The sequence below is a fragment of the Budorcas taxicolor genome, chromosome 23, assembly GCF_023091745.1.
Source record: "Budorcas taxicolor isolate Tak-1 chromosome 23, Takin1.1, whole genome shotgun sequence".
In the NCBI taxonomy this organism is placed as follows: domain Eukaryota; kingdom Metazoa; phylum Chordata; class Mammalia; order Artiodactyla; family Bovidae; genus Budorcas; species Budorcas taxicolor.
The window spans coordinates 40837984-40862888 of record NC_068932.1 but is presented as its reverse complement, the minus strand read 5'-3'; the positions used below and the strand labels follow the sequence as shown (position 1 = coordinate 40862888).

General features: G+C 44.9%; 1 protein-coding gene across 1 annotated transcript in view; it reads left to right on the top strand.

The window, feature by feature from the left end:
* Positions 1 to 24905, top strand: part of FGFR2 (fibroblast growth factor receptor 2) — a 99468-nt gene that overhangs the window by 22976 nt on the left and 51587 nt on the right. Inside the window, exons 2-5 of the mRNA XM_052660647.1 lie at positions 422 to 688; positions 1565 to 1642; positions 11337 to 11506; positions 24208 to 24331. Coding sequence (XP_052516607.1) covers positions 422 to 688; positions 1565 to 1642; positions 11337 to 11506; positions 24208 to 24331 — 639 coding nt within the window. The remainder of the gene's footprint in view (positions 1 to 421; positions 689 to 1564; positions 1643 to 11336; positions 11507 to 24207; positions 24332 to 24905) is intronic.

Genomic DNA, 24905 nt, shown 5'->3' with positions numbered 1-24905 from the left:
CATTTTTACAAATTAAAAATGCCACAATGCGAGACTTCTTCGGGTACTGGTGGTAAGCAGGCTTTGGATCAACAGTCGACTTTAAACTGGGACAGTGTCCTTGCCAGTCAGGTTTTGGGTTTGTGTTGAATGCTGTAAGGTTTGTTGGAGACTCAGTGGGGCAGCTTTCGCTGGGTGCTTCCTCTGGTTGGTTTCAGTCACTCCTCCGCTCCTTGGTGAGGGCAGCTTCCTGGGGTACAAGGAGAGGCAGACAGACACCCCTGGGGCCATTTGCAAAAAAAAAGAAAAAAAAAAAAAACCAAAAAAAACCGTGAACTGCCTCTCCTGGGAGTCAAGGGGCCTCCACTGACCTTTGTTGGACGTTCTCTCCTTTTCCTCTTTTCCCATCTGTCTCCATCTTCTCTCTCCCGCCTTTCTGCAGAGCCACCAACCAAATACCAAATCTCCCAACCAGAAGTTTACGTGGCTGCGCCCCGGGAGTCGCTAGAGTTGCGCTGCCTGTTGCGAGATGCCGCCATGATCAGTTGGACTAAGGATGGGGTACATTTGGGGCCCAACAATAGGACAGTGCTTATTGGGGAGTATTTGCAGATAAAAGGTGCCACGCCTAGAGACTCCGGCCTCTATGCTTGTACTGCTGCTAGGAACGTAGACAGTGAGACTGTCTACTTCATGGTCAATGTTACAGGTGAGTCAGCCTGCCAGTTCTCCGCTTTCTCTTCCCCGTAGTCGTTTTTCTGGGTAAAGCGTTATCAGACCAGTGAAATCCACAGTGGGGTCTGCTAATTGGATACTGGGCTCAGAGCTTCACAGTTGGTGATTGATCTGTTTTTGAAGTTCTTCTGTGGGACCTGGTATATGAGAGAGGCTGGTCGTTAAAAATGACAGGGTTCTCATGTGCAATGTTACATTTTTAAGACCGCACACTTTCCTATAAGTAAGAAAAAATACATCTTTTTTTTTTTTTTTTTTTTAAACTCCTGTACCACCGGCATCCTTGGCATTTAGAACGTAGGGTTGAAATTTGGATGCCAAAGATTGCTGCTTCCTTTTGTTAAAATTTGAGTTTCTCTCCTTGACTTTTCTTCCACGTGGCAACCAGGTCCCCTTTTGTGGCTGAGTTTAAAATTCCTTTTTCAGATTATTAGGAAACAGTCAGAAGACCCCAGGGTTAAGATTTTCTAGGGACTAATTCTTTCTTGAAGGAGACCCCGAGTGCTGAAAGATTGCGTTGGAAAGAATCTTCAGCTATTATACAATCAGTAAATTTGTTGGGGACTTGAATACCGTTTGAAGCTTAAAGTCCCGTTCCAGTATATCCCATTTTATAGCATGTTTAAATAATGTGAAAGCAGAACACGAGAAGAATCATAATAGAGACCAACTGTCATCACGGAGAGGAAATTTAAGCCATTAAAACCATCTTAACTAAACTCGATCTCAGACTCCTTTTTGCCTGGGTTCCTGGGTTGTTGAATTCCCTTTCCAGGAGGCCTGAGTTGTAGATGATTGCAACCTTTTGCTTTGCAAAAACACAACCATGGCTGTGTTCTTTTGAATACAGATGCCATCTCATCCGGAGATGATGAGGACGACGCAGATGGCTCGGAGGATTTTGTCAGTGAGAACAGTAACAGCAAGAGTAAGTAGTCTCCGAACGTCCCCGAGAGAGGAGAGCTCGGTGGGAAGTCCTGACTCGTAGCTGTCTCCCTGGCGACTCCTTGGGATGCTGTTGACTGCAGTCCCCACTTCTCCACTGTGTCTTCTATTCCTGACTTTCAAACCTGAGAATAAAGCAGTGTTGCTGAACACCCTTCTGTACTGTTTGTCCTTTCTTATTGGGTCAGTAGCCACTTTCTTTTGAAAGCACTCACGACTTTTCTTTCCTTGGCTTGCTTTTCCCCTCCGGTTCCTCGCTATCTGGAGGCGTAAAGCCAGCAGAATCACATGACATCCTGTCTTCTTCCTGTCGATGTTGCTTGGCCTGACCCAGTGGTTCTCCATCTGGGGGGATTCTCCTCTTTCCCCCTCCCCTGGGGGACACGGGGCAATGTTTGCTTGTTTCACCGAAGGAATGGGGTGATGCTAGTGGCATCAAAGAGGCCAGGATGCTGCTCATAAACATCTTTTCAGTACACAGGACAGCCCCGTAACAAAGAATTTCTCCAGAATGTCGATAGTGCAGAGGTTGTGAAATCGTGGCCTGCTAAGATATTATTGCTTGCTGAGCAGAAATAAGAGAAGCGTGCCTTATATTGCCAGTAGAAAAGGGGGGACACCGAATGCTGTTTGCATGTTTAAGGACAGGTCAGAACACTGTCTTAACTGACACTAGGAGACCTTTACTTGGTGAGTGAGAATGTGGGCCTCTCAGAGCTGTGCAGCCTCGGTTCAAATCTTTCTCCAACACTGCTGAACTGGGCAAGTAATTAAACTTCCGTGCCTCAGTTTCTTCATCTGTAAAATGGGAATAATAACAATATCTTTGGGGGCTGTTATGAAGATTAGAGTGCATATTTGTACACTGCTCAGAAAAACATTTGTGAGTGTTTATTCAATAAAAGATTAAATACAGCAAGTTGTATTTTCCAATAACATGGCTGGAATATTTCCAAAGTGACCTTACGTCGGTCGTTGGCATTCTTGGATGTTATAGTCTTCGATGTTATAGCCTTCCTTTTCTCAAAAGGATATTAGTCAGTTTAATAAATTTAAACAAGACCTAAATAATGGGACACTTAGTTATTAAAATAGATCCAGGGCTTTTTCAAGGAAGAAGAGACAATCAGTGTTGTTCAGCACCTGGGATAATGTTTTTCTTCAGTGGGGAACTAGATTTGTCTCTGAGTCTCCTAGCAGCATAGGCAAAAAGGGATATATTTTGGCTTATATTAGTTTTCACTTTCTGACAAGAGAAAGCTTGCAGTCTGGACCACTAGCATCATCATTACTCAAGAACTTACTAAAAGTGAAGATTCTCAGGGCCCACCTGGGACCTTCTGCTGAATTAGAAGCTTTGGAAGTCACTCTGATGCTGCACAGTAAGTGTGAGAACCGCTGGCTTAGGGATTCACACACACACAGGTCTGCCTCCAATAGGAGTTGACTATTAGAAGGCTTGTTGGTAAAACAGAGGGTGACGGGGTCAGTGAAAGTGTCTTCCACTGTCATTTGTACCAGCCTTTTAATGAGGTGGTCGTTCTTATTATTGTGACTTAGTAATAAAACACTGGTAGATTAGAACATGTCACTCACTTCTTACTGTTGGCTCTGGCACGAGAGGCTGTGAGCCTGACGGTGATGAGAAGGGTCTGCTCAGGGCAGGCTCTGCTCTGACTGCTGGTTCAGTCAGTGCCCCCAGCAACCTCTTAAGGTGAAGAGAGGAGTTGTTTGTGTTTTATTGACTTGAGAATCTCTGACTCGATGAACACAAAGCCGAGCTGCAATTTCCGCTGTAGGCTTGTTGCCTGTCTGATCGCCATGCCCCTCTGCCAGTTCCCAGGGTGATGATGCAGGTGGGAGGAGGGTGCTCGCAGAGTCGTGGGCAGCTCTAATGTGGTACCCACGTGTGGTAGCCGTTGCACTGTCTGGGGCGTCAGACTCAGTGAGGTTCTGTCGGCGTGCTGGAGACCTTTGTCCTAGTGATCAGCCCCCTGCCTGACAGCATGTTACCCAGAATACGCAGGAAGTAATAAAATGTAACAGAAGGTATAGGTGATGTAACAAGTAGGCTGAATGAACTACTTCTCTGTCTGATCTCCCTCTCTGATGACTCTCTCTGCTTCCTGAACACTAGTGCTGACTGCCCAGTGCCCAGGTAGTAGGTTGTTCCATTTAATGAATGCCAGCCCACGTTGAGTGAATCGCCGTGCCTTCACCTTGCAACCAGGGTTCTTTGTAATTAGCTCTCGAATGACACCAGCTTTGCCCTGAAGTGGGTGCTCTGGGGTGATTAAGGACTGGTGTTAGCTGTACCAGGGAGATACTGCAGTCGGGAACTGCCTCTGTTTGGGGCCCGTGAAACTTTAGACGTGATTTAAAGTGATAGCAGTTCTTAGCTGGCTGCGTGGCCTCTGCCATCTGTTACTGTGATTAGGCTGGTGTGATTCACAGGTGCGGCCTGGGGCGGCTGAGATTAAGCAGCTGTGGCCGGCGTGGACAGAGGAATGCCACGGCCAGGGTAATTGGCAAAGCGGGGAAGGGGATGTTGCCATTAAAACAATTTTTTGCCACCTCGAGTGTCAAATGCCTGACCTGATTAATAGGGAAAACTGTAGAAGCACCAAATTCTTTGCATTTTCAGCCACCTGGAAACCACTCATGCGTCCAAATGGATTCCTTCTGTGTCTTCTGATTGTCTGGAAATGCCCCTGGGGTGTGTTTGAAAGATCCCCTTTAGTGAAGTTAACAAAGGATGCTTCAGTGACCCTTTGCTGACAGTGATATTTCTGAGCTTCTCCAAGAAGAGTTTTTTGGGGCTTGGTCCACGTTAGTTGTCCATCATCTGACTTGAAAAATAGATGGCAGGTTACTCCGGTTGCTGATATTCTCATTTATCTAATTCTGGCAGTGCACTCTAAGAAGGCAAGCTTATCTGCCTGGTAGAATTCTTTTTAGATTCTGTACAGAGTACAGAAAACATGGTAGCCAAATATAATGGTAAAAATAACAGTCAAAAATTAAGGCAGGTTTGTTGCCTTTTGGCCATGAAACTGCCATCCATTAAGCTCCAGGTCTGATTTGATTTTTATGGGAATGTTCTGCAGTGTTCAGGTATATCTGAACTTCTACTTCATCCTACGAGACCTAACTCAAAAGTGGGCTCCTCTGTAGATTTCCTTGTTTATACTGGCCGTTTGAGTGGCTTTGAGTGTTTGCATGTTCCATTGTACAATGTATGGTACCTGCCTTTCCCCTTAGATTGCTTCTGAAGGGCAATGACTAGCCCAGATGTTGAGTGAATATTTTGTGGTATCACCGTCCTCCCAGAATCTCTTTTACGGATCCCGTTGAAAACAGAGCAGTGTTCAGGTTTGGTCTGTACATGAAGAGAATAAGTCGGTGTTTCTCAAAGAGTATCCTTGGGAACCCTGGTTCTGAATAATCCCCTGCCAAAAAATCAGCTGTATTTTAAAATGAATTTGGAGAATATCTCATACCGTAACCCTTTCTCAAAGACTTATGGCGTCTATCAGCCTAATACAAGCTCTGAAAAGTTCTGTAGTAAAACATCTGTTTCTTTTTGTCCATTCCCAGGGTTTTCCAAACTGATTGCCCTTTTCTAAAATATAGCATCTATTAACATCCTGCTGCACGTGCTTTGAAAATCCCTCCAGTGAGCTGATTTGATTGATCTAACCCCCCCGCCCCCCCGCTTTTAAGTCAGGTCCTTCCATCACAGATGTGAAGGGCATTCTCCGGTCATATTTTAGCAGCTGACTTGCTGATGACGTCACACTTTACCAGTGCTAGACGGTTCCTTGAGCAGAACAATCTTGTGATGTCATTACAAGCCTGGCTGCCAGGAAATAATGCTGTTACATATGCCCTTTGGTGAAAGAGACTTTCTCTGGACAGAAAGTTGCGATTTCAAATGCTAATTTTTGAAATGCATCCAGGTTGAGGATTTTGAAAGTCAAGCTTTATCTTTTAGCTTAGAAAAGCATAACTTAACTAGTCCTTACCTTCCCTAGGTACTCGGTATCTTAATGGATTATCTGGCAGCAAGTAAGTATACATGTCTGTCCATTTTTTTCAAGGTACTTTTATTACCACCAGCTTGTGTTTAAGTGATTATTGTTTCTGAAGAGCTTGAGACTGACTTATTGGGAAGAACGTGATTGACAGAAGGTTCAGGCTGGCTGCTTAACTAGAGGGAGTTGATAGTAAGACAGCTGTATCAAGTGGAGTGTGGTTCTTACTATTGAGTGAAGAGAGAGAAGATAATTTTCGATTTTGGTTTTATTCTCCTTGAGACCTGCAGCTGCCCATCTTCCATACTAGGGAGAAAGGGGATTTTTTTTTGTTTTTTGGTTCTTTTTTTTGGGCAGTAACGGGAAAATGAAGGTTCTTGGCCTGAGATTCAACCTCAGGCCTGCTGATGGTAGCAGATCATGGTCACATTTTCTCTAATTCAGATTGTTCCTTGGTAGAGATTGTCTCTAAGTTGGTCATGCTAGTTTCTTAGTTGTGTTGAAGTTTCCAGGAGTTGAAGAAAATGCATTTTTGAAAAAAAATACATAAGCTGCGTAAAGGTTTCGAAATTCCTTTTCAGTGAAACCTCATCTCATGGTTTGGTGTTTCATCATAGAAGCCAGTGATGATGTTCCATCTACTCAGCCAGGTTCAATATCTTTTCTTTCTCAGCCTTCCTCTGCTCCATCGGTGGTCCCCTTTTAAGGCAGAGCCTGGGGACCTCCGTGGGCAACTGGTCTCCCAGTAGGGGGTCACTTTGCCTGGTTTGTTTTACAGTGTATCTTACTGAATGCCTCGCTGATCAGCAAGTTGTCGTTTTTAATGAAACTTCTCAAATAAAGCCCTCCTGCCCCCTGCAGTCACACCTTCCCTGACATCTTCATATTTTGTCTGTTTTCTCTTTCTCTATGCAAAACTGAAGTCAGAGGAAGTGCAGTCTGTGGCGAGGATAGGGGAGAGCTCTCAGACACGTACCCCTTCCCTCATTGAGGGTCAAAGCATTGAAATGTCCTGATTAGTGATATTTTTAAAGGCCCTAATTATAGACTTAAGACAGAGGCCTTAGTGGGGCTTTAGAGAGTTTGTGAGGCTTAATCTAGGAGCTGAAACAGGCTGTGGTTTTTTTTTTTTATTATTATTATTTTTACATCAATAAAAATACAGTTGGCAGTCATCAGCAGCCACAGCGCACATAAATCTTGAACTTTTGACTTAATTACCATGGGGGAGTTCAAAGGGCAGCATGGAGTGGTTGAAGAGCACTGCTCAGGGAGCTGGAGACTTGGACCTAGCCTCGGCCCAGCCTCTGGCCGTGTGACCTTGATCACGTCACTTAACCTTTCTGAGTGACATTGAGCATACCAGCCGTTGGGCCAGATGGCCAGTGAGGTCTCCTTTGGTACATGGTAATAGGAGTTCATGTTTTTCCTTTAAACCCCCAGGCTGTATTCCCTCTATTTGGTTTGAGAAAGAGAGAGAACACCATAAACCTTAGATGTTAGAGTTGAGATACATAAGAGTTTTTGTGGGAACAGGCTCAGCAGTCCATCTTTTCTCCTTAGGTTTAAGTCACATGGTGAAAACAAAGCCTCTGATCCCACCATTTGCTGACAGAATCCGTATCTGTGTAGGATATAGACAGATACCCGAAAAGAATGTTAGAACTGGGAAGGGCCTTATCAGAACTTTCAGTTCAACGCCCTCATTTTATAGTTCAAGCTTTTTACAGTTCTCCGTCTGGTGTCCATCCATCCATTTGTCCATCCATTCGATAAACGCTTGAGTGTCTGCTCCGTCATCTGAAGATGACTTAAGCTGTAACCTCCAGGTGATCCACTCTTACTGGTCAGCAGACATCGAAAGGAATATATTTCAGTATAGAAACGCCCTGGGCATGGAAACATACGCATAACTGAGAAAATGGGGGCCCAGAGCAGGAGGAGGGGATCTTTACTGGTGGGATGAAGGGGGTTAAGAAAGGCTGTGTGGAGGGAACTTTGAGGGACATTTCTGTGGGGTTATGAATCTGCTTCACCAGACACATGTTAAGAGGCTTCTGCTGTATTAAAGTTGTACTTCCTTGGCATCGTTACTAACGTACAATATCTGTTTCAGTGTAGAAGATGATAATGAGTAGGACAATCTCATCGAGATTGTACTTATTTATCTTGGCTGGCTCTGACTGTCCCTTTAACTTGGTCATTATTAGTTTTTAATGACTATGTCGTACTTTTGCTACATACTACGTCAGAAGATTTGAGCATGTCAGAGCAGAAAGGGCCATACCTATGTCTAGGTCAACTTCTTTACTTCTGATTTAGGTATGATCCATGTTTATGTCATTGGGGGTTTGTACCACCGTTCCTTCTCTATTAAATAGGTCGCTAAGATTATACCAGGGAAGGTTTGCAAAGTGGAGACCGTACACTTCTTTCAGGCAACATGATGTGGCCTTGGCCATCAATACTGAGTGCCTGCCGAGTGCCAGAGTCGTCTCTGCCTTTGTAGATCATTAATTCGTTAACTGAGTCCCTCCTGCAAATGGAAGTTGTTCATGCTGGTCACCGCCTTGGATGGAAGAGGGCCTCCTTAGGTAGAGGAGCTTTGTCCCGGGCCTGGTCCCTGTTTCTGTCCAGCTGCGTTATAGTTTATGGAGGGGTGGCCCTGGCATGTCCACATGTCCAACACTGCACACACAGCGGGAAACACTGAAGACAGGAAGAGTTTGCAGAGGACGTTGATGCTGGAAGCACAGCAGAGCTATCCCTGTGATTATTTTTCTAGATCGTCCAGATTCTTCAAGTTTTGCAAAGCTAGTTTATTTCAGAAAGAGCCATTGTAAAACACTAAAATAGCCCCTCCTCTCCAGCATCACACTCCTGATAAAATCTGTGAGCTGGACACCATGAAGGAAGGCATCATGCCTGTGTGATGTTACCACCCAGAGTGGGGTTGCATGGGGGTTGGCGGTGACCCATCGCTGCTACACAGGGAACCTCAAAACCTTGGCCCTTTCTGTTGAGTCAAGCTTTACAGTTCCTCAGGGAGAGCAGATGTCATGAATTCAGGTTTCCAGTGATGGTCATGCAGGCGATTGGCTTCTGCTTTGTTGATTAGATTTCATGGTGCCCCACTCACCTGTGATCTCTGAGCCTTTAGGAGAGAAACATGGCCGTGTCTGTTTTGCACAAGCAGGTTTTATAGGTGCAGTTTTGATGATTGAAATTTCACCCCAGGAAAGTGGCTACCTGCCAGAAATTCCAGCAAAATTCTTTCACTCTTGTCCTTAAATCATTACTCCGGGGCCAAGTAAAAGGTGCTCGTTGCCAGTGTGCTGTTGCCACAGGCTACAGCCATAGGTGCCCGTGTGGTGTGGGTGATCCCCAGGCAGGTTACAGGCTCACCCACAGCTTAGCCCTATGAGAGAGGAACAGAGCAATTTTCCTAGAGCTGAAAGCTCAGTCTGCTTTTCAACCCAGGGAATACGGAAACCGTGCCTAATGGTACACAGCACGTATCTGTTGATTTCTTTTATATAAGAAAAGAAAGAAAAGACATTCCATAGGATCAGGGCAGCTGTAATTGATGGGATCTGAAAGAGTGACTCCATTAATATTTAGCTAATTCATATGAAGAGGCTATTGTGTTTACTTAAACAGATGACATGAATGCAGACACCTGACTGCATGAGGTATGCCTTTCATTTAGGTCAGCTTTGTAAAAGCCTTTGTGTATCGACAAAGCTCATTATTTATTTTGTGCTCTTAACACTTTCTTTTTCAGTGGCTGTGGATGGACTTTGCCAAGTAGAAGCTTTTCAAATGAAAGATGATTGAAATTGTTTCGGGATATGCCAGGCCCTGGGAGACCTGTGATAAATAGAAATTGAGTACTCCCTGGGGACCCCCTCAAAAGACTAGGTGTGTTTATGGGCGTTTGACAGCCCAAGTCAAGTGGCTACCAAGTTGCCTGCTCATTACAGATGCAACTGGATGCAGGGGTGAGAATGTGGCTCTGTCCTTCTGCCCTGGCTCCCCACCCACCCTCCCCTGGGCCTTCTCTCTCTGGAACACAGACTGAGAAGTTCTGCCTCACTTGGCTCTGCCTTAGCATCACGTCCATACCAGCCATACCTCCCCACCCCGCCACCCTCCACCTTGACACTTAGATATGCAGATGGGTAAAGAAGACACAGTGCATTAAGAAACCCTCACTCCACCTTTTATAGCAGGTTTCAAGAGCAAGGGTGAGGCAGAGAGGGGTGGGTGTTCTGAATGCAGTAGTTCCACTTCCTCTTTCTACCACGACAACCTGGCTGTTAAGTGAAGGGCATTGGTACCCTGCCAGGAATGTGCTGTGCCATCCACAAAACAGGAGAGGAAACTTCTAAATCATACTGGAGACAAAGCCCCTTCCCCGCAACACTGCCTCTGGTTTGTGGGGGGTGTGAATTGTTGCTCAGTCTAACCCTTGTAAGCAGTTATGGATCAGTCTTCTAGAATTTCAGTGTTCTAGAATGTTCTTGGATGTTCCAGGCCCTGTTGATGGATGCTTTGGGCAGGGGGATATGGGGATTTTGGTCACATGTTTGCTGGGACAGAAACACGCGTGTGAAGAGTTAAATCACTGTACAGAATGTTGTCAGCGGAAACCCTGAGCAGTGATAAAGGAGACAGCATGCCTCCAGTTGAGGCTGTCTATCTTGGATGCTAGTCCTGTGTGTCAGGGAGGTTGAAAGTATGGATTCCAGTGCTTTGAGAGTAGGTTGGGGAGACAGACAGTGGGCCCTAGAATCAGACTGCCTTGGCTCAAATCCTGGTTGCACCGCTTCTAGCTCTGTGGCTTCCGGCCACTGCTCTGTGACTCAGTTTCCCCATCTGTAAACAGGGGTTATAATTGAATTGTTGTCAGCATTAATGAATTAAATGTGTGAGAGCTTCTGGGGCCATGTCTGCAAATAAAAGGGCTACCTAGCTGGCTCAGTGGTAAAGAATCTGCCTGCCAATGCAGGAGACACAAGAAACTCAGGTTTGATTCCTTGGTTGGGAAGATCCCCTGGAGAAGGGAATGGAAACCCACTCCAGTATTCTTGCCTGGAAAATCCCATGGACAGAGGAGGCTGGCGGGCTACAGTCCATGGGGTCTCAAAGAATCAGACATGACTGAACATGCACAGGGTTGAGATGATAAGCTATACTACTGATCACCCTTTAAAGCGCCAGTGGATAAGTTGATGTGGCTTTTGAACACAATTTGTTTATGTGTATGTGTGATCGTTTCACAGGTGCGGCGATCTAAAATGGTATATTTTTTGGGGTGGGGGGAACTCAGCCGTTCTTACTGTATGTATTGTCGCTTTGTGTCTAAAGTAGCATTTTAAAACATTCATGAATTTATATTCTGGCAGCAAGTACAAGGGAAAGAAAAGTTCCCTGTTAATAAACTCTTAAGCAGCCCATCTCCAGGGACCTTCTGGGAGGCCAGCTGGATCAGACTTCAGAAAATGTTTCTCTAATGTATTGATAAATATTACCCCAAAGTTTTGAAAGTGTCAGATCGTTCCCATACAAACCTGTTAGGGGTTTATTGATGGAGATGCAATTGTCCATCTATGTACATTTTAATGTCGTTTTCCAAAACAGGAGCACCGTACTGGACCAACACAGAAAAGATGGAAAAACGGCTGCACGCGGTCCCAGCAGCCAACACTGTCAAGTTCCGCTGCCCAGCTGGGGGGAATCCAACACCAACCATGAGGTGGCTGAAAAACGGGAAGGAATTTAAGCAGGAACATCGCATTGGAGGCTATAAGGTAGAACGAAGCTTGTAAAATACTTACATTTTAAAAAATACTTAATACTATGACTTAAATTTTTATTTTTTCACTTTTTAAATAGTCAAAGGTTAGCAGGAAATAATAGAAGGAATATTCTCTTTTTTAAAAAATCAGTAATTATCATAATTGATCATTACCACATTTGATATCTTAAAAAAGTTACCTCGGACTTGCATGTGATTTTAAAGCATAATCCCCGTTTGTGTTGTTCTTTATATGAAGAGAGTTTAATAAAAGAAGGGTCAAAAGTTGAGAGTCTGTTTTCTATATGTTTTATGGTCTGTAAAACTAAAACTAGAGCAGAATTTGAGACGTACAGTTGCCCTGTTTGAGCAGGACTGTGTGAATAGTGGATGGACTTGGATGAGAGTCTGGGGTATGAAATATTACTTATTAAGAGAGAACGCTTCCAAGATGACAGAGGCAATCTCCCTGTCCTCCATCCTCAAGGATTCTGAAGAGCCCGTTACAGGAGGTGGTGAAATACAGTCTCATCACTCACTGGAGAGGTTGAAATGGACAACGTCTCCCCCAAGATGCCCCTTCAGGCCTTTGTTCATCCATTCAGCAGACATTGATCCAGTGCCCTCTGTGGCAGGCACTGCCCTAGGCTCTGGGCAAAACACAGCCTTTAGCTCGTCAGGGGTCCTTGTCCAGCAGGAAGGCAGATAAAACTCTGGCTATCAGGACACGGATATGGGTGAAATTAGAGGAGTGTATTGTCCTGTGGCTGTTCAGTGATGCTGGCTCCTTGAGACACTAAGGTAAAGGAGATCAGGAAAGGATTCTGGGCTAAGCTGGAAGGAAGATTGTCTCAGAAAGAGCGATACAGAATCTCCAGATCAGTTAGCCTGGAAAGGGAGAGCTTTGTGAATTTAGTATGTGAGGAAGACTTAAGGAACTTTACTGTGAAATTCTTTGGTGCATTTGGAACATGAGTGGGTGTATCAGTTACCCATTGCTGCGTAACAAATTACCCCGAGACCTGGTAGCTTTAACAACAACATTTATCCACTCACAGCTTCCATGGGCCAGGAATCCAAGTGGCTTTGCTGGCCTTCTGTCTCAAGGCTTTTTGCTGCCGCTGCTAAGTTGCTTCAGTCGTGTCTGACTCTGTGCGACCCCAGAGACAGCAGCCCACCAGGCTCCCCCATCCCTGGGATTCTCCAGGCAAGAACACAGGAGTGGGTTGCCATCTCCTTCTCCAATGCATGAAAGTGAAAAGTGAAAGTGAAGTCACTCAGTCATGTCTGACTCTTCACGACCCCATGGACTGCAGCCCCCCAGGCTCCTCCGTCCATGGGATTTTCCAGGCAAGAGTGCTGGAGTGGGGTGCCATCGCCTTCTCCGCTCAAGGCTTCTTATGGGACTGTAATTATGGTTTCAGTTAAGGCTGGCCTCTTACCTGAAGGATCAACAGGGAAGAATCTGCTTCCAGACTCACTCTCGTGGTTGTTGTCAGGGTTTAGTTCCTTGCAGGTTGTTGGACTAGGGCCTCAGTTCCTCACTGGCCATGGGCTGGAGGCCACCCTTAGTTCTTTGCCACGTGGGCCTCTCTGTAGGGCAGCTCACAGCATGGCAGCTGTGAGAACAGACACGAATGGAGGAGAGCATGAGGAAGACTGAGGTCACAGCCTTTGCAACCTAATTGTGGACGAGCCATTCTACCACTGATGGCTGTTATCTGCATTGAGCAAGTCGCCAAGGGAGGTGGTGACTGAGGGCATGAATATCAGGAGGCGTGAGCATCACGGGACCATTGGAGGAGCCTGTGCTGTGGATGATACTGAGGGCATGAATATCAGGAGGCGTGAGCATCACGGGACCATTGGAGGAGCCTGTGCTGTGGATGATACTGAGTGTGCAGACAGACGCCAGGTCCTTAAGAATCACGTGGGGGTGGATTTCTTGGTGGCAGCAAGCTGGTGCCTAGGAGGACTCTCCCTGGTGCACTTCTCACCTGTGTTAACACACCAGCATCACTCTGGGTGACGCACGAGTCCCTTTGTCGCCACTTCTGTGGTCAGGTAGGGCTTCTCTCCACCCAGGGTGCCCTGGAGCCCTTTCCTGGAATACCATCCCCAGTGACTCATCTCCAAAGGGGGTTAGTGTTTTCATCTCTAAGAGTTTATGGCTTTTAACACTGAAAGATGGCTTTCTAGAAGCCAAAAGCCCAGAGGATAATTGGGAAAGCCGCCGAGTGCATTTCTAAGTGCACATGTGGGCAGTTTATGTGTGAAGTGCATCGGCTGGAAGGTGGATACCTTTGAAGCTGTGGAGTGGACACTTGTCTTCCACAACTTGCTCTTTGGGGGAAGCGGTAGCAGAAGGGCTATTTGTCTCTTTGTTCCATCCTTAGATGGGCACAGTGAGGTTGGAGTTGGCTTTTTTTTTTTTTTTAAAGAAATGAACAGACACAGATTTCATTAGGCAGTGCTGGCTGTAAAGAAAGGGTTAACCCGCTAAAATTGGGCCCCTGGGCTTGTTCTTGGGCTTCCCAGCTGACACCAGTGGTAAAGACTTCCCCAGCAATGCAGGAGACTCCAGTTCAATCCCTGGGTTGGGAAGATCTCCCGGAGGAGGGCCCAGTCTAGTATTCTTGCTTGGGGTATTCCATGGACGAAGGACAGGCTTTGTAACCTGGTGGGCTACAGTACATGGGGTCACAAAGCATTGGACATGACTTAGTGACTGACCACACACACGCAGGCTTGTTCTTACCACCAGACGTTCTCTGGAAATATAATGGATGCAATTCCAATTGTTATTAAAACATTTTTTTTTATCCTTTCAAAGCATTTATTGGATTTGTTACCATATAATTTCTGTTCTATGTTCTGGTTTTTTGACTGCATGGCGTGTGGGATCATAGCTCCTCAACCAGGGATCGAACCTTCATCCCCTGCATTGGAAGGCAAAGTCTTAACCACTGGACCACCAGGGAAGTCCTTCAGTGATTTATTTAAATATAGCTTAAGTATCAGACAGAGAAGGCAATGGCACCCCACTCCAGTACTCTTGCCTGGAAAATCCCATGGACGGAGGAGCCTAGAGGGCTGCAGTCCATGGGGTCGTGAAGAGTCGGACACGACTGAGCGACTTCACTTTCACTTTTCACTTTCATGCATTGGAGAAGGAAATGGCAACCCACTCCAGTGTTCTTGCCTGGAGAATCCCAGGGATGGGGGAGCCTGGTGGGCTGCCATCTATGGGGTCGCACAGAGTCGGACACGACTGAAGCGACTTAGCAGTATCAGAAAGGTAGTCAAAATCCTGGTGGTTAGCTCATTTCCTTCCTGGGAGTACAAAGGGTCAATGAGCCTCTAGAAATTCCTGGTCTCAAAATAAATAGGACCAACATCATTATTCTGCCTGAGGAGTTTTTTCGCAAGTCTGAATTAGTGATTATAAACACGCTGGAAGACTGAGGGTGCCTGATGAGGAAGCGCTGCTTGATTTTCACCGGGTGCAGTTCGGTTTTGATTATTGATGATAACATCCCGCTAAATGAAGAGCAGCTACGTTCTAAAAGAAAAATGAGGAACCTTTAGCCTCTTCTCGTAGAGGCAGAGGTGACCCAAGTATTTTGGTTGTTTGATGTTGGAGTCATTTCTGGAGTGAAAGAGGAGTGGAATTTGAGTGTATGGGGATGGAAATCTAAAATCTGTTTTGCTTTTCTACAAAAAGGGGGAAGGCAGAGAGTACCACACCTTTGGGCTTCTCTGGTGGCTCAGTGGTAAAGAATCCATCTGCCAATGCAGGAGACTCAGGTTTGATCCTGGGTTGGGAAGATTCCCTGGAGAAGAAAATGGCAACCTGCTCCAGTATTCTTGCCTGGGAAATCCCATGGACAGAGGAGCCTGCCGGGCTCCAGTCGTTGGGGTCACAAAAGCGTCAGACAAGACTTAGTGATTAAAACACCACCACCACCACCTTTGGAACATGGGGTGCTGGCTGGCTCTGATGAGGGTGTGTCTCTTACCAGGATGGGTCTTCTCTTTGGAGAAAGGGGCTGGGACAATGGGCTTTGACTGACCTCAGAGATTGCCCCATCTATTGCAAGGGTAGTCAGCCTGGGTTCACTCAGGGGTTTTCACACCAGGTGTGGCATTGGTCATTCATTCTAGAAAATACTGGGCACTCTTAGAAATTCCATCGAGCTTCATGGGCTTCTGGGACTTGAAAAGACAGAGCTCTCTCATCTCCTGGGAAAATGTAGTTCCCTAAAGCCTAAGCCTTGCTAATGCTATGTTAGACCCATCCCAGGTCTGCGGGCCCCCAGACTGTGAAGTCACTAAATGTTACAGAGGCTGACCTTCCCCTGAGGGCTGCTCCCACTGGTCTGAGCTCCAGACCCGTAGGGCTGAACAGGGCAGAGTAGGGAGCAGGGTCATGATGGTGGTCTTTCCCTCTGATGTTCTTTTTGTTACCTACATACACTTGTAAAGAATTGTGCCTCTGGGATTTCCCTGGCAGTCCACTGGTTAAGATTTCACCTTCCAGTGCAGAGGGTGTGGGTTTGAACCCTGGTCGGGAAGCTAATATCTCACATACCTGGTCTAAACGACCTCTCCTCTCATTCCCAGCCATTAGCTCTTTTATTTAATGAAGAAACAAAATATCAACTTTTCCAAGACGTCTTTTTCTAGAAAGCGACTTGAAAGAAATCGACTTGAAATTTTCTGCAAATGCAACTGTGTTATTTCTGTGAATTTTTTTTTTTTTCCCCTCCTTCATAAATCTCATTCCATAAACCACCTGTGCGCCTGTGGCTCAACTGTCTGTCTAGCTCTTTCTACCTGTTGATGGATCGGGTGCTTTGTCCCTGATCTACTGCGGTATGCCTATGTGTCCAATGAAGGGAAAAGGAACACAAAAAACCAAAGTAAAATCAGAGAAAATTATGAAACAGGACAGAAATTATTTAAATCATTTTAATTAAAATGGCTGGTGAAACTCCTTGGTGTTCTGTGTTTCAGTTTTATTTATCAAAGAACTCATGCTGAGCCATTCTTAGGTGATTAAGAGTCAAATTATTGTTTTTCTTAGTATGTGGGCAAAGGCTGGCTGGATGTTATTAATTTATTTAGAATGACAAAGCATAACTTGAAGCAAAACCGTATCTCCCTGATTGTGCTGATTCCTGGGCTTTTTTTTTTTAACATCAGTTGAAAAGTTGGCTAAGCTCTGTACTTCACATCACCTGTCCTTAAGATGGGAAGTTGGCATAGAGAATCTCCCATGTTTGATCCTTTCCAGCTCTAAAACTTGTGATTTAGCAGCATAGCCATGATGTAGCTCAGGCATTTTTCATGTTAAATAACTGCACAAATTTTTTATAAGGAGATTGCTTTTTAAAAAATATGTAATTAATTAATTTGGCTGAGCTGGGTCTTCGTTGTGGCACTTGGGATCTTTGTTGCAGCTTGTGAGATGTAGTTCCCCTGACCAGATATTGAATACCCAACCCCCTGCCTTGGGAGCGTGGAGTCTTGGCCACTGGACCACCAGGGAAGTCCCAGGAGACTGCCTTTAAGGCTAGGCGTTTATTAGGGCTCTGGACAGTTGTCACAATTAAATGTAGAAAAATGACAAGATGGCTGAGATTAATAGGCCATCTCCATTCTTAATTCATTCCTAGGTAATGATTTAGGCATAGAGGAGAAAAACATTTTTGAAAACCATCTTTTGAGCCACCAACTGCATAAGACCCGTGGAGAGACCATGGGATAAATCTCTCCCTCAATATGACCATGGAATTGGCACAAGGGTCAATGGCATTCAAGAGGTTAGAATTTCCATGGAACTACTTGGCAGAGAGAAGCATTGTACAGTATAGACTGTTAGTTTCCAAGTATATTTCAGGTCCAAGAAAAGACAACTAAAAAAAAAAATCATTTTCTTATGATCATAACTGGTTGTTTCGATGGGTAGATTAGATTTACATTTTCTAGGTTATTAAATGTTATGCTTAACCCCAAAGTATGTTTATTTGGAAAAGTCACGACTAATGTGACTTTGTACTATATTTATATACTTTGCTGAGCTTTTTTTTTTCAACTAAGATGTTTCTACTTTCATCTCAGATCAGGCCGTCTGTGATGAGAAGCAGGTGTAGTTGGTATCTGCTGGCATGTGTGGTCTGTTCACTTGTGTCTCGACTGTTCTGGGTGCCTCTTGTGTGCATCACACTTTGGCCTAAAGAGGTGAGCTGTTCTGCCCCCTTTACAGATGAGGCTTGTCACATGGCTCCTCGGTGGCAGAGCTGCCATTTGGATCCGGGCAATTTTTTGCTCCAAAGTTCATGCTCTTGTTAAACTGCTTTTTTCAAACATGGTTCCATGTTTTGTTTAAAAAAATAAAATAAAAACCACTGTTATGATAAATGAAAAACAGAGATGGTAATAACTTCCCTCGAGCACATAAATACCAGATGAATCAAGGCGTACTGTTGAGAGCAAAGCTGTGGGTCGGGGGTGCTTGGGGGATGATATGATGCTGTTCTTCCAGTGTCCATGACCTGGGAGATTGTTTTTTTTTTTTGGGTGCATGTGTGGTAAAAGCCTGGCATAAAATTTGTCATTTCTTTTCCAAAACCTTTTCATCCCCTAGAATAGAAACCCTGTATCCATTAAGTATTAATTCCCTGTTCCTCCTTTCCCCAGGCCCTGGTAACTTCTCATCTACTTTCTGTTTCTGAATTCGCCTGTCTAGGTGTCTCATATGAGTGGAATCACAGGAGATTTGTCCTTTTGTGTCTGGTTTATTTCACTTCATGTGTTCAGGGTTCATCCATGTTGTAGCGTGAATCATAACTTCATTCTTTTACAAGGACGGCTGGGTAATATTCCATTATATGGATAAGACCACGTTTTGTTTATTCATTCATCTGTTAATGGGCACTTGGGTTGCCTCCACCTTTTGGCTACTGTTGATGCTGCTGCTGTGAACATCAGGGTACTAGTGTCTGTTTGAGCCCTTGCTTTGAATTCCTTTGGTTGCATACCTGGGAATGGAATTGCTGGATCATATGGTGATTCTGTGTTTAGCTTTTTACGGAGGGCCTTGAAATTTTTGAAGAGTTAAGTTCAAAAGGCAGTGGATACCCCACTGGCAGTCTGTCCCCAGAGCACCTTTCTGGGCATTTTTAGGGAATAGACATCTAACAGAACAGGCTTGCATTTTATATTCCCTTCCTGTCTCCTCCGAAGAGATCCATCGCTTACTGAGTAGAGGAAGAGTTTCTGCCACAGGTCCTAGAAGATCAGCGCTCGCCCAGCCCTGTTCTCTGGACACCACCTGAAAAGCAAACTTGGTGTTTAAGCATTAAACAAGTGTTTGCTTTCACGTCTGCCCAGTGATAGGCAGCAGTACGTGCCCCAGTGCTTGGCACAGGTAAGCTCAGTTCATATATACACATCCCAGAGAGATGATTTGAAAACATCCCAGAGAGATGATTTGAAATACCCTAGGAACCAGCTGAAAATGGGAATCTGGCAGGGGATAGTAAGATTTTGTGGGTCCTAATGACAGCTGGCCTGTGTTGAATTACAGTTCATGGGGCACTTTATGATGGCCAGAGTTAAAAGGGAGGGCTGTCCTTCTCTATAATTTGAACCCGTTTGAACCCTGATGCTGGTGGAAGGAAGTTGTGAGAATATTTACCATCATATGGACACTGCATTCCTTAACTTGGCACAGAGTTCAACTTTCCGTCCAGCTTCTGGGTGTTTATTCTGCTTGTTATTGAACACCTGGGTATTTAGAAATGTCCAGAGTTTTTTGCAATGTGGAAAGCAAACATCCAGGTGACAGCTGGATCTTTGACCTTTCACCCAGGTGTTTTGGTGTCCTACCAACTCAATGGACATTCCCGGTTGTCAGCTACAGGCTAGGGGTTTAACAGGCAATTCGGAGGCTTTAGGTAACAGAGGAATTTTGAAAAGGAAAAAAAACAAAAACAAAAACCTGTCTGGGTCACCTTTTGTCTTTGCAATGACAGGGTATGGAATGTTTGTGGGTCTAGTTTTTGGGTGGCAAGTCAGAGAGCGTAGGCTGTTCGCTTAGTCAACTTGGTTCAAGTATTGAAATGTTATTTTTAAAAGTCTTTAGTGAACATTAGCTCTGAAACCCCATGCTCTCTCCTTTTGTTCCTTGGCAGATGAAAAATACTGATGAATTCCACAAAGATTTAGCCACAGGCAGGAATGAAAAGAAGGAATTGTGCGTGTACTGGTTGATGCAGGCTTTCGATTCTCCCGGGCTCTTGAGGTCGGTCTGCTAGAGAGCTACACGTGTGGTGGATCTGCCGCAGGGCAGCTCCTCGCCTGGAGTTTTGTTCACATTTTCTGTTGTGTGCATGGGGGATGTATGTTTAAATTTAAAAAGTGAGAATGAGGAAAGTGTAAACACTTTCAATCCCATTGCTTTAATTATATTATATATATGTTATATACTACTGACAATTTAGTATATTTTCTTTCTGATTTTACCTTGTATATAAGTCATGCTTACAGATTCAGGCCTATATGCACCTAGAAGGGTGTGTGTGGGGTGTGTGTGTGTGTCTGTATTTTTGACAAAAGGGAATCATAAATAGACATTTGCATTCAGGCTGCTGCTGCTGCTAAGTCGCTTCAGTTGTGTCCGACTCTGTGCGACCCCATAGACGGCAGCCCACTAGGCTCTCCCGTCCCTGGGATTCTCCAGGCAAGAACACTGGAGTGGGTTGCCATTTCCTTCTCCTGTGCATGAAAGTGAAAAGTGAAAGAGAAGTCACTCGGTTGTGCCCGACTTTTAGCAACCCCATGGACTGCAGCCTACCAGGCTGCTCCGTCCATGGGATTTTCCAGGCAAGAGTACTGGAGTGGGTTGCCGTTGCTGCTTGTTTTCATTCATCAATAACTATTAGTGATATTTTACCAGCACTGGACAAAAGAATGCTTCATATTTTTTAGTGGCTGTATGCTAGTCTTCTGGAATAAACTACTCATTATGAATGAGTCTGCTCCTCATGGGTTCCAAGTTTTTTTTTCTGTTACAAGCTGTGCTTGAAGCAATGATTTTGTCATGAGCTTTGAAGTAATTCTGCTCTTATTTGTGTAGACAAGGTTTCTAGAAGTGGAATTAAGTAGGTCTCCCCCAAATGTCTGTTTTAATAGGTATGAGTAAATTATTTTACAGAAATATTTTTCTCAGCTTTCATTCCTGTTATGAGTCTGTTTCCCTCCACCCTCACCGAGTGCTCAATGACACTGATCTTTCTAATTTTTGTTAATCAACTGGTGAGTAACCGTGTCTCATTATTGTTTTAATTTGCATTTCCCTGCTCCTTAATGAGGTTAACATCTTTTCATATGTTTATTAGATGTTCACATTCCTCTTCTGGGAATGCAAAGATGGTTTATGTGCATTTGACCTAATTGGCAGAAACGCTGGAGCATTCAAAACCTGGGGAATTGAGAAAAACATATTGAAGATAACATCTTATACATTTTTGTAGTTTCTTTCGGTTTACCCCGATTCTTGGTGTGGAAATGGTGTGTTTCATGGCCTTTTAGCTAAGATCAAGTTTAATCTGGTGGCTTCCCTGGTGGCTCAGTGGTAAAGAATCTGCCTGCCAATGTAGGAGACACAAGAGACGCAGGTTTGATCCCTGGGTTGAGAAGATCCCCTGGAGGAGGAAATGGTAGCCTGCTCCAGTATTCTTGCCTGAAACATTCCTTGGACAGAGAAGCCTGGTGGGTTACTGTCCGTGGGATCGCAAAGAGTCAGACATGACTAAGCGACTGAGGACATTGTTTACAAAACACAGAAACCTTTCTGCCTCTTCCCTATTTTTGTACAGTTACTGTTTATAGGCTCTTGGCTTGTCATTAAGCAACTAATAGTTGATGGTAGGATGTCCTCTACGAAAGTGTCAAATTGTCTCCCTGTTGGTGGTTTCCAAGGGCATCCATTTGGAAAATGCCATAGCTCATAAAATTTGGGATTGGTGGCAAGTCAAGGAATCAAATATTGGAGCCATGGTGTAAGAAAATAAATATTAACAGCATCGTATGGGGTAATATTGATTGAGTACCAAGGTCTCTGGAAGGGCAGAAACACCCTGTTTGGTAAATGTGTTTCTCATTGTGAAAGCATTTTATAAATGTTAACTTATTAACATTATTGTCGTGCATCTCTAGGAAGTAAATATGCCCTTGTAGAGGGATCTTACGTGCACTGCCATAGCCCTGACGAAAGATTGCGGCTGACCATATGCCCGGGGGTTAAAAAAAGAAAAAGGCAGTGGCATGCCGAGCTGCATGTGCCAAGATTTAACGTCTGGGCTGAGGCAGACCATGCCCTCTCTGCGCAGTTCAGGTTCAGCTCCATTTGGAATCTGCTCTGTGCCAAATCTGGGTCCAGGCACAAGAAAGACATTGACAGTTTGGATGGGGTCCAGAGACAGGCACTAGCCGTGATTAAGGGCTTAGGCCCATGACATTTGAGCGGGGGCTCAAAGAACTGAATATTTACAGCAGGGCTAAACGCTGGATTACGTGGCTTGGTGATGTCAGGGCCTGAGTTACCCTCCACGTGACCAGTTCCTCAGAGGCCAGGCAAGTCCCATTCCTGATATTCCTGAGAGCTGGGGGAGAGGGAGGGTCTCACTGTGGGCTCATCTGGCCTAAGTTAAATCAAGCGCTTTCCATGCTCAGAGCCTGCAGCCACAGTGGGGTCCCTGAGGCCCAGGATTTCGGTAGAGAATTCTCCTTGCACTGAAAATTTTGGCATCCACATCTTGTCCTCTTTCTGAGCATCCCTTTAATACATGCTTCAGAGAAGGTGCTTATCCCTTCTAAGAGGAGGCATAGCCTCTTGTTCTGGGTCTCCTGAAAGCCTGTGGTCCAGCCAAGGACAGAAAATGCATCTTCTCCCAACACAGAGAATGGACTGTCTCCACTGTGGCTCTGATGCCTGCAAATTCATTTACTGCCAGACTTCTTGCCTGTGACAGTGAGACCAGCGCCCCATCACCAGCTCTAGGACCTGAGACTCTGAAACAACCTCCACGGTTGTACAGGGGAAGTTGTCTTCAAGCAGTAGCTGAAACAAAGTGACTGCTCAAAACTCAGTCTTGATGCAGGGTTTGTAGTCTGTTAAGAAGTAGAGTCCAGCGTTCACCCCACGATGCTTCCTAAGGCTGTTGGTGATGACCAGCTATCTTGTTTTTGGACTCGGCATCAGTCACTGCACTCTGCAGTGGTGGCTTGTGCTGAGCTGATGAGGCTGACATGAAGAGAGTTGTACTACAGCGTGTTCATCTAATCTCTTACCTCTGTTGGCTCTGCTTTTCGAAGTGGACAGCTGCTCTGCCCTCCTGTTTTGTATAATGGAGTGTTCACGAGATGATTTTCTTTCTTCACTAATTTAGTTCCTTGAGTCACTCATGTGCTTGCAGAGGCTCTGCTGGTATTATCGGTTTTTATGTGATTAAGGCAGAAAACCCTTGCCGCTCTCAGGGAATCATTCAGAAGGTCAGTTGGAATTCCTGAAACGATAGTTAACATGAGTAGGCCCTGGCTTTTTATTTTTTTTCTTTCCACTTCTCCAGAATGCCTTGTCCAAAATGCCTTTAAAGAATGATATGGATTTGGAGAGAACTATTAAAGCTGTGAGCCTGAACGATGCAATCTGCATTTTGTTCTTAATATGGGGGAAAAATCATAGTTGCTTGAAAACCTGAGTCTATTCAAATATTTTAAAAGCAAAATGGGCACATTAGAATCTAGCCTGTTTACATGTTGACAGAACTAGGGTAAGAATCATATAACTTATTTTCTCACGTGCTGCTTATCTTTGAAAAGTCTCGAGGATTTTGTAAACAGATGGATACACACCTTAAGTTGCCTAAGGATTTATTGCTCCCCTATATGGAATTCTGAGTATATATCTCAGGGACATGTAGCATCTTATTTAGCCACCCCGAGTGATGGGACAGGGAGCAGATCTAAGTTTCTAGCTGAAACTTCTTGATGTCCCAATAGCATCTAAGGGCCACATGGAAAATGCTGGGAGGCCTTCAAACCAGAAGGCTCCAGGAAGAGTAACTGTAGCTATCTCATGGGTTCCTTGGAGGAGTTAAGGTTAAACTTGCTGAGGTTGAAAGGAGTGCTCAGGGAAATATTGGGTTAGCCATCAGGTTCGCTCAGGTTTTCCCGTAACATCTTTCGGAGTGACCTTTCTGGCCAGCCTAGTACCTGGCATCTGGTACGTGTTCACATCCCTGACACTGGCTCTGTGTGGTTCCTTGGTGCCATAAAGTCTAAGGGTTCCCAGCGGATGACCAGTCCGAGGCTCACCTGCCCAGGAACCCTGACACTGGGGTTAGTGTTGCATTCCCTGGCCACTTGGCAGCTTCTGGAGGAACCCTCAAGCCCGAGACATGACCGACCTCCTCCACACCCTCTTGAGTCTGAACATGTCCATGCCGGCTTGCCAGATGTTCACTGTGATGCTAATCATGGTTTTCCTTTGTCTCCCAGTCTGAGTCCTTATTGTGAGGAAGCTTCAGAATTCAGGTGGTTCTTCTTTACCTTCCTTGTCTCCCTCAACTTCTTTTCAAATCACGAAAGCACAGCACCTGGTATTCTGTGCTAAACTTGTCCGGTAACCGCCTTTCCTCTTTGCAGGTACGAAACCAGCATTGGAGCCTTATTATGGAAAGTGTGGTCCCGTCTGACAAAGGAAATTATACCTGCGTGGTGGAGAACGATTACGGGTCCATCAATCATACGTACCACCTCGACGTTGTTGGTGAGTTTACTTCTCCCTGAGTGCCAGCCATGTGCCATCCTGCTGCAGCTTGACTCATTTGAAGTCGTGAAAGTAATCGTTGTTTCTCCCTGTATTTTCAGGAGAGTTGGTTTGTTTTCATTCTTTCTAAATACAGGCTGTCATCTGAGAAGGATGCTTCTGTCGTTTGACATGTGTTCTGTTTCCTGATTAGCTGAGTTACATGTGTTTATTGTGGTCCCCTTGGCTCCCAAGCATCCTCTTGTGTGAAGTGGACGTGATGTGAAATGTGCTGATGTTCTGGAAGCTGAGATTTCTCTGGAAAAAAAAAAAAAGTTAGCATGTGTAGAGAATGGGTCCAGTTAGGCCATGGGGGAGCATTGTTTTTGAAAGAAGGTCAACTGTATAATGCTGGCTGAAGGGTAAAGGAAAAGGTATTACAATGACTGAGCTTATAGCTGGTTGGAGGAAGGTTAACAAACATCAAGGAGCCAGTCAGTTCCATCAGAAGAAAGTTGTTAGACACCAAAAGTTTAACATCCATTCCTAGAACCTATTTCTTCTGTGAAAAGAGAGCTGTTTTAATGGGCTGATG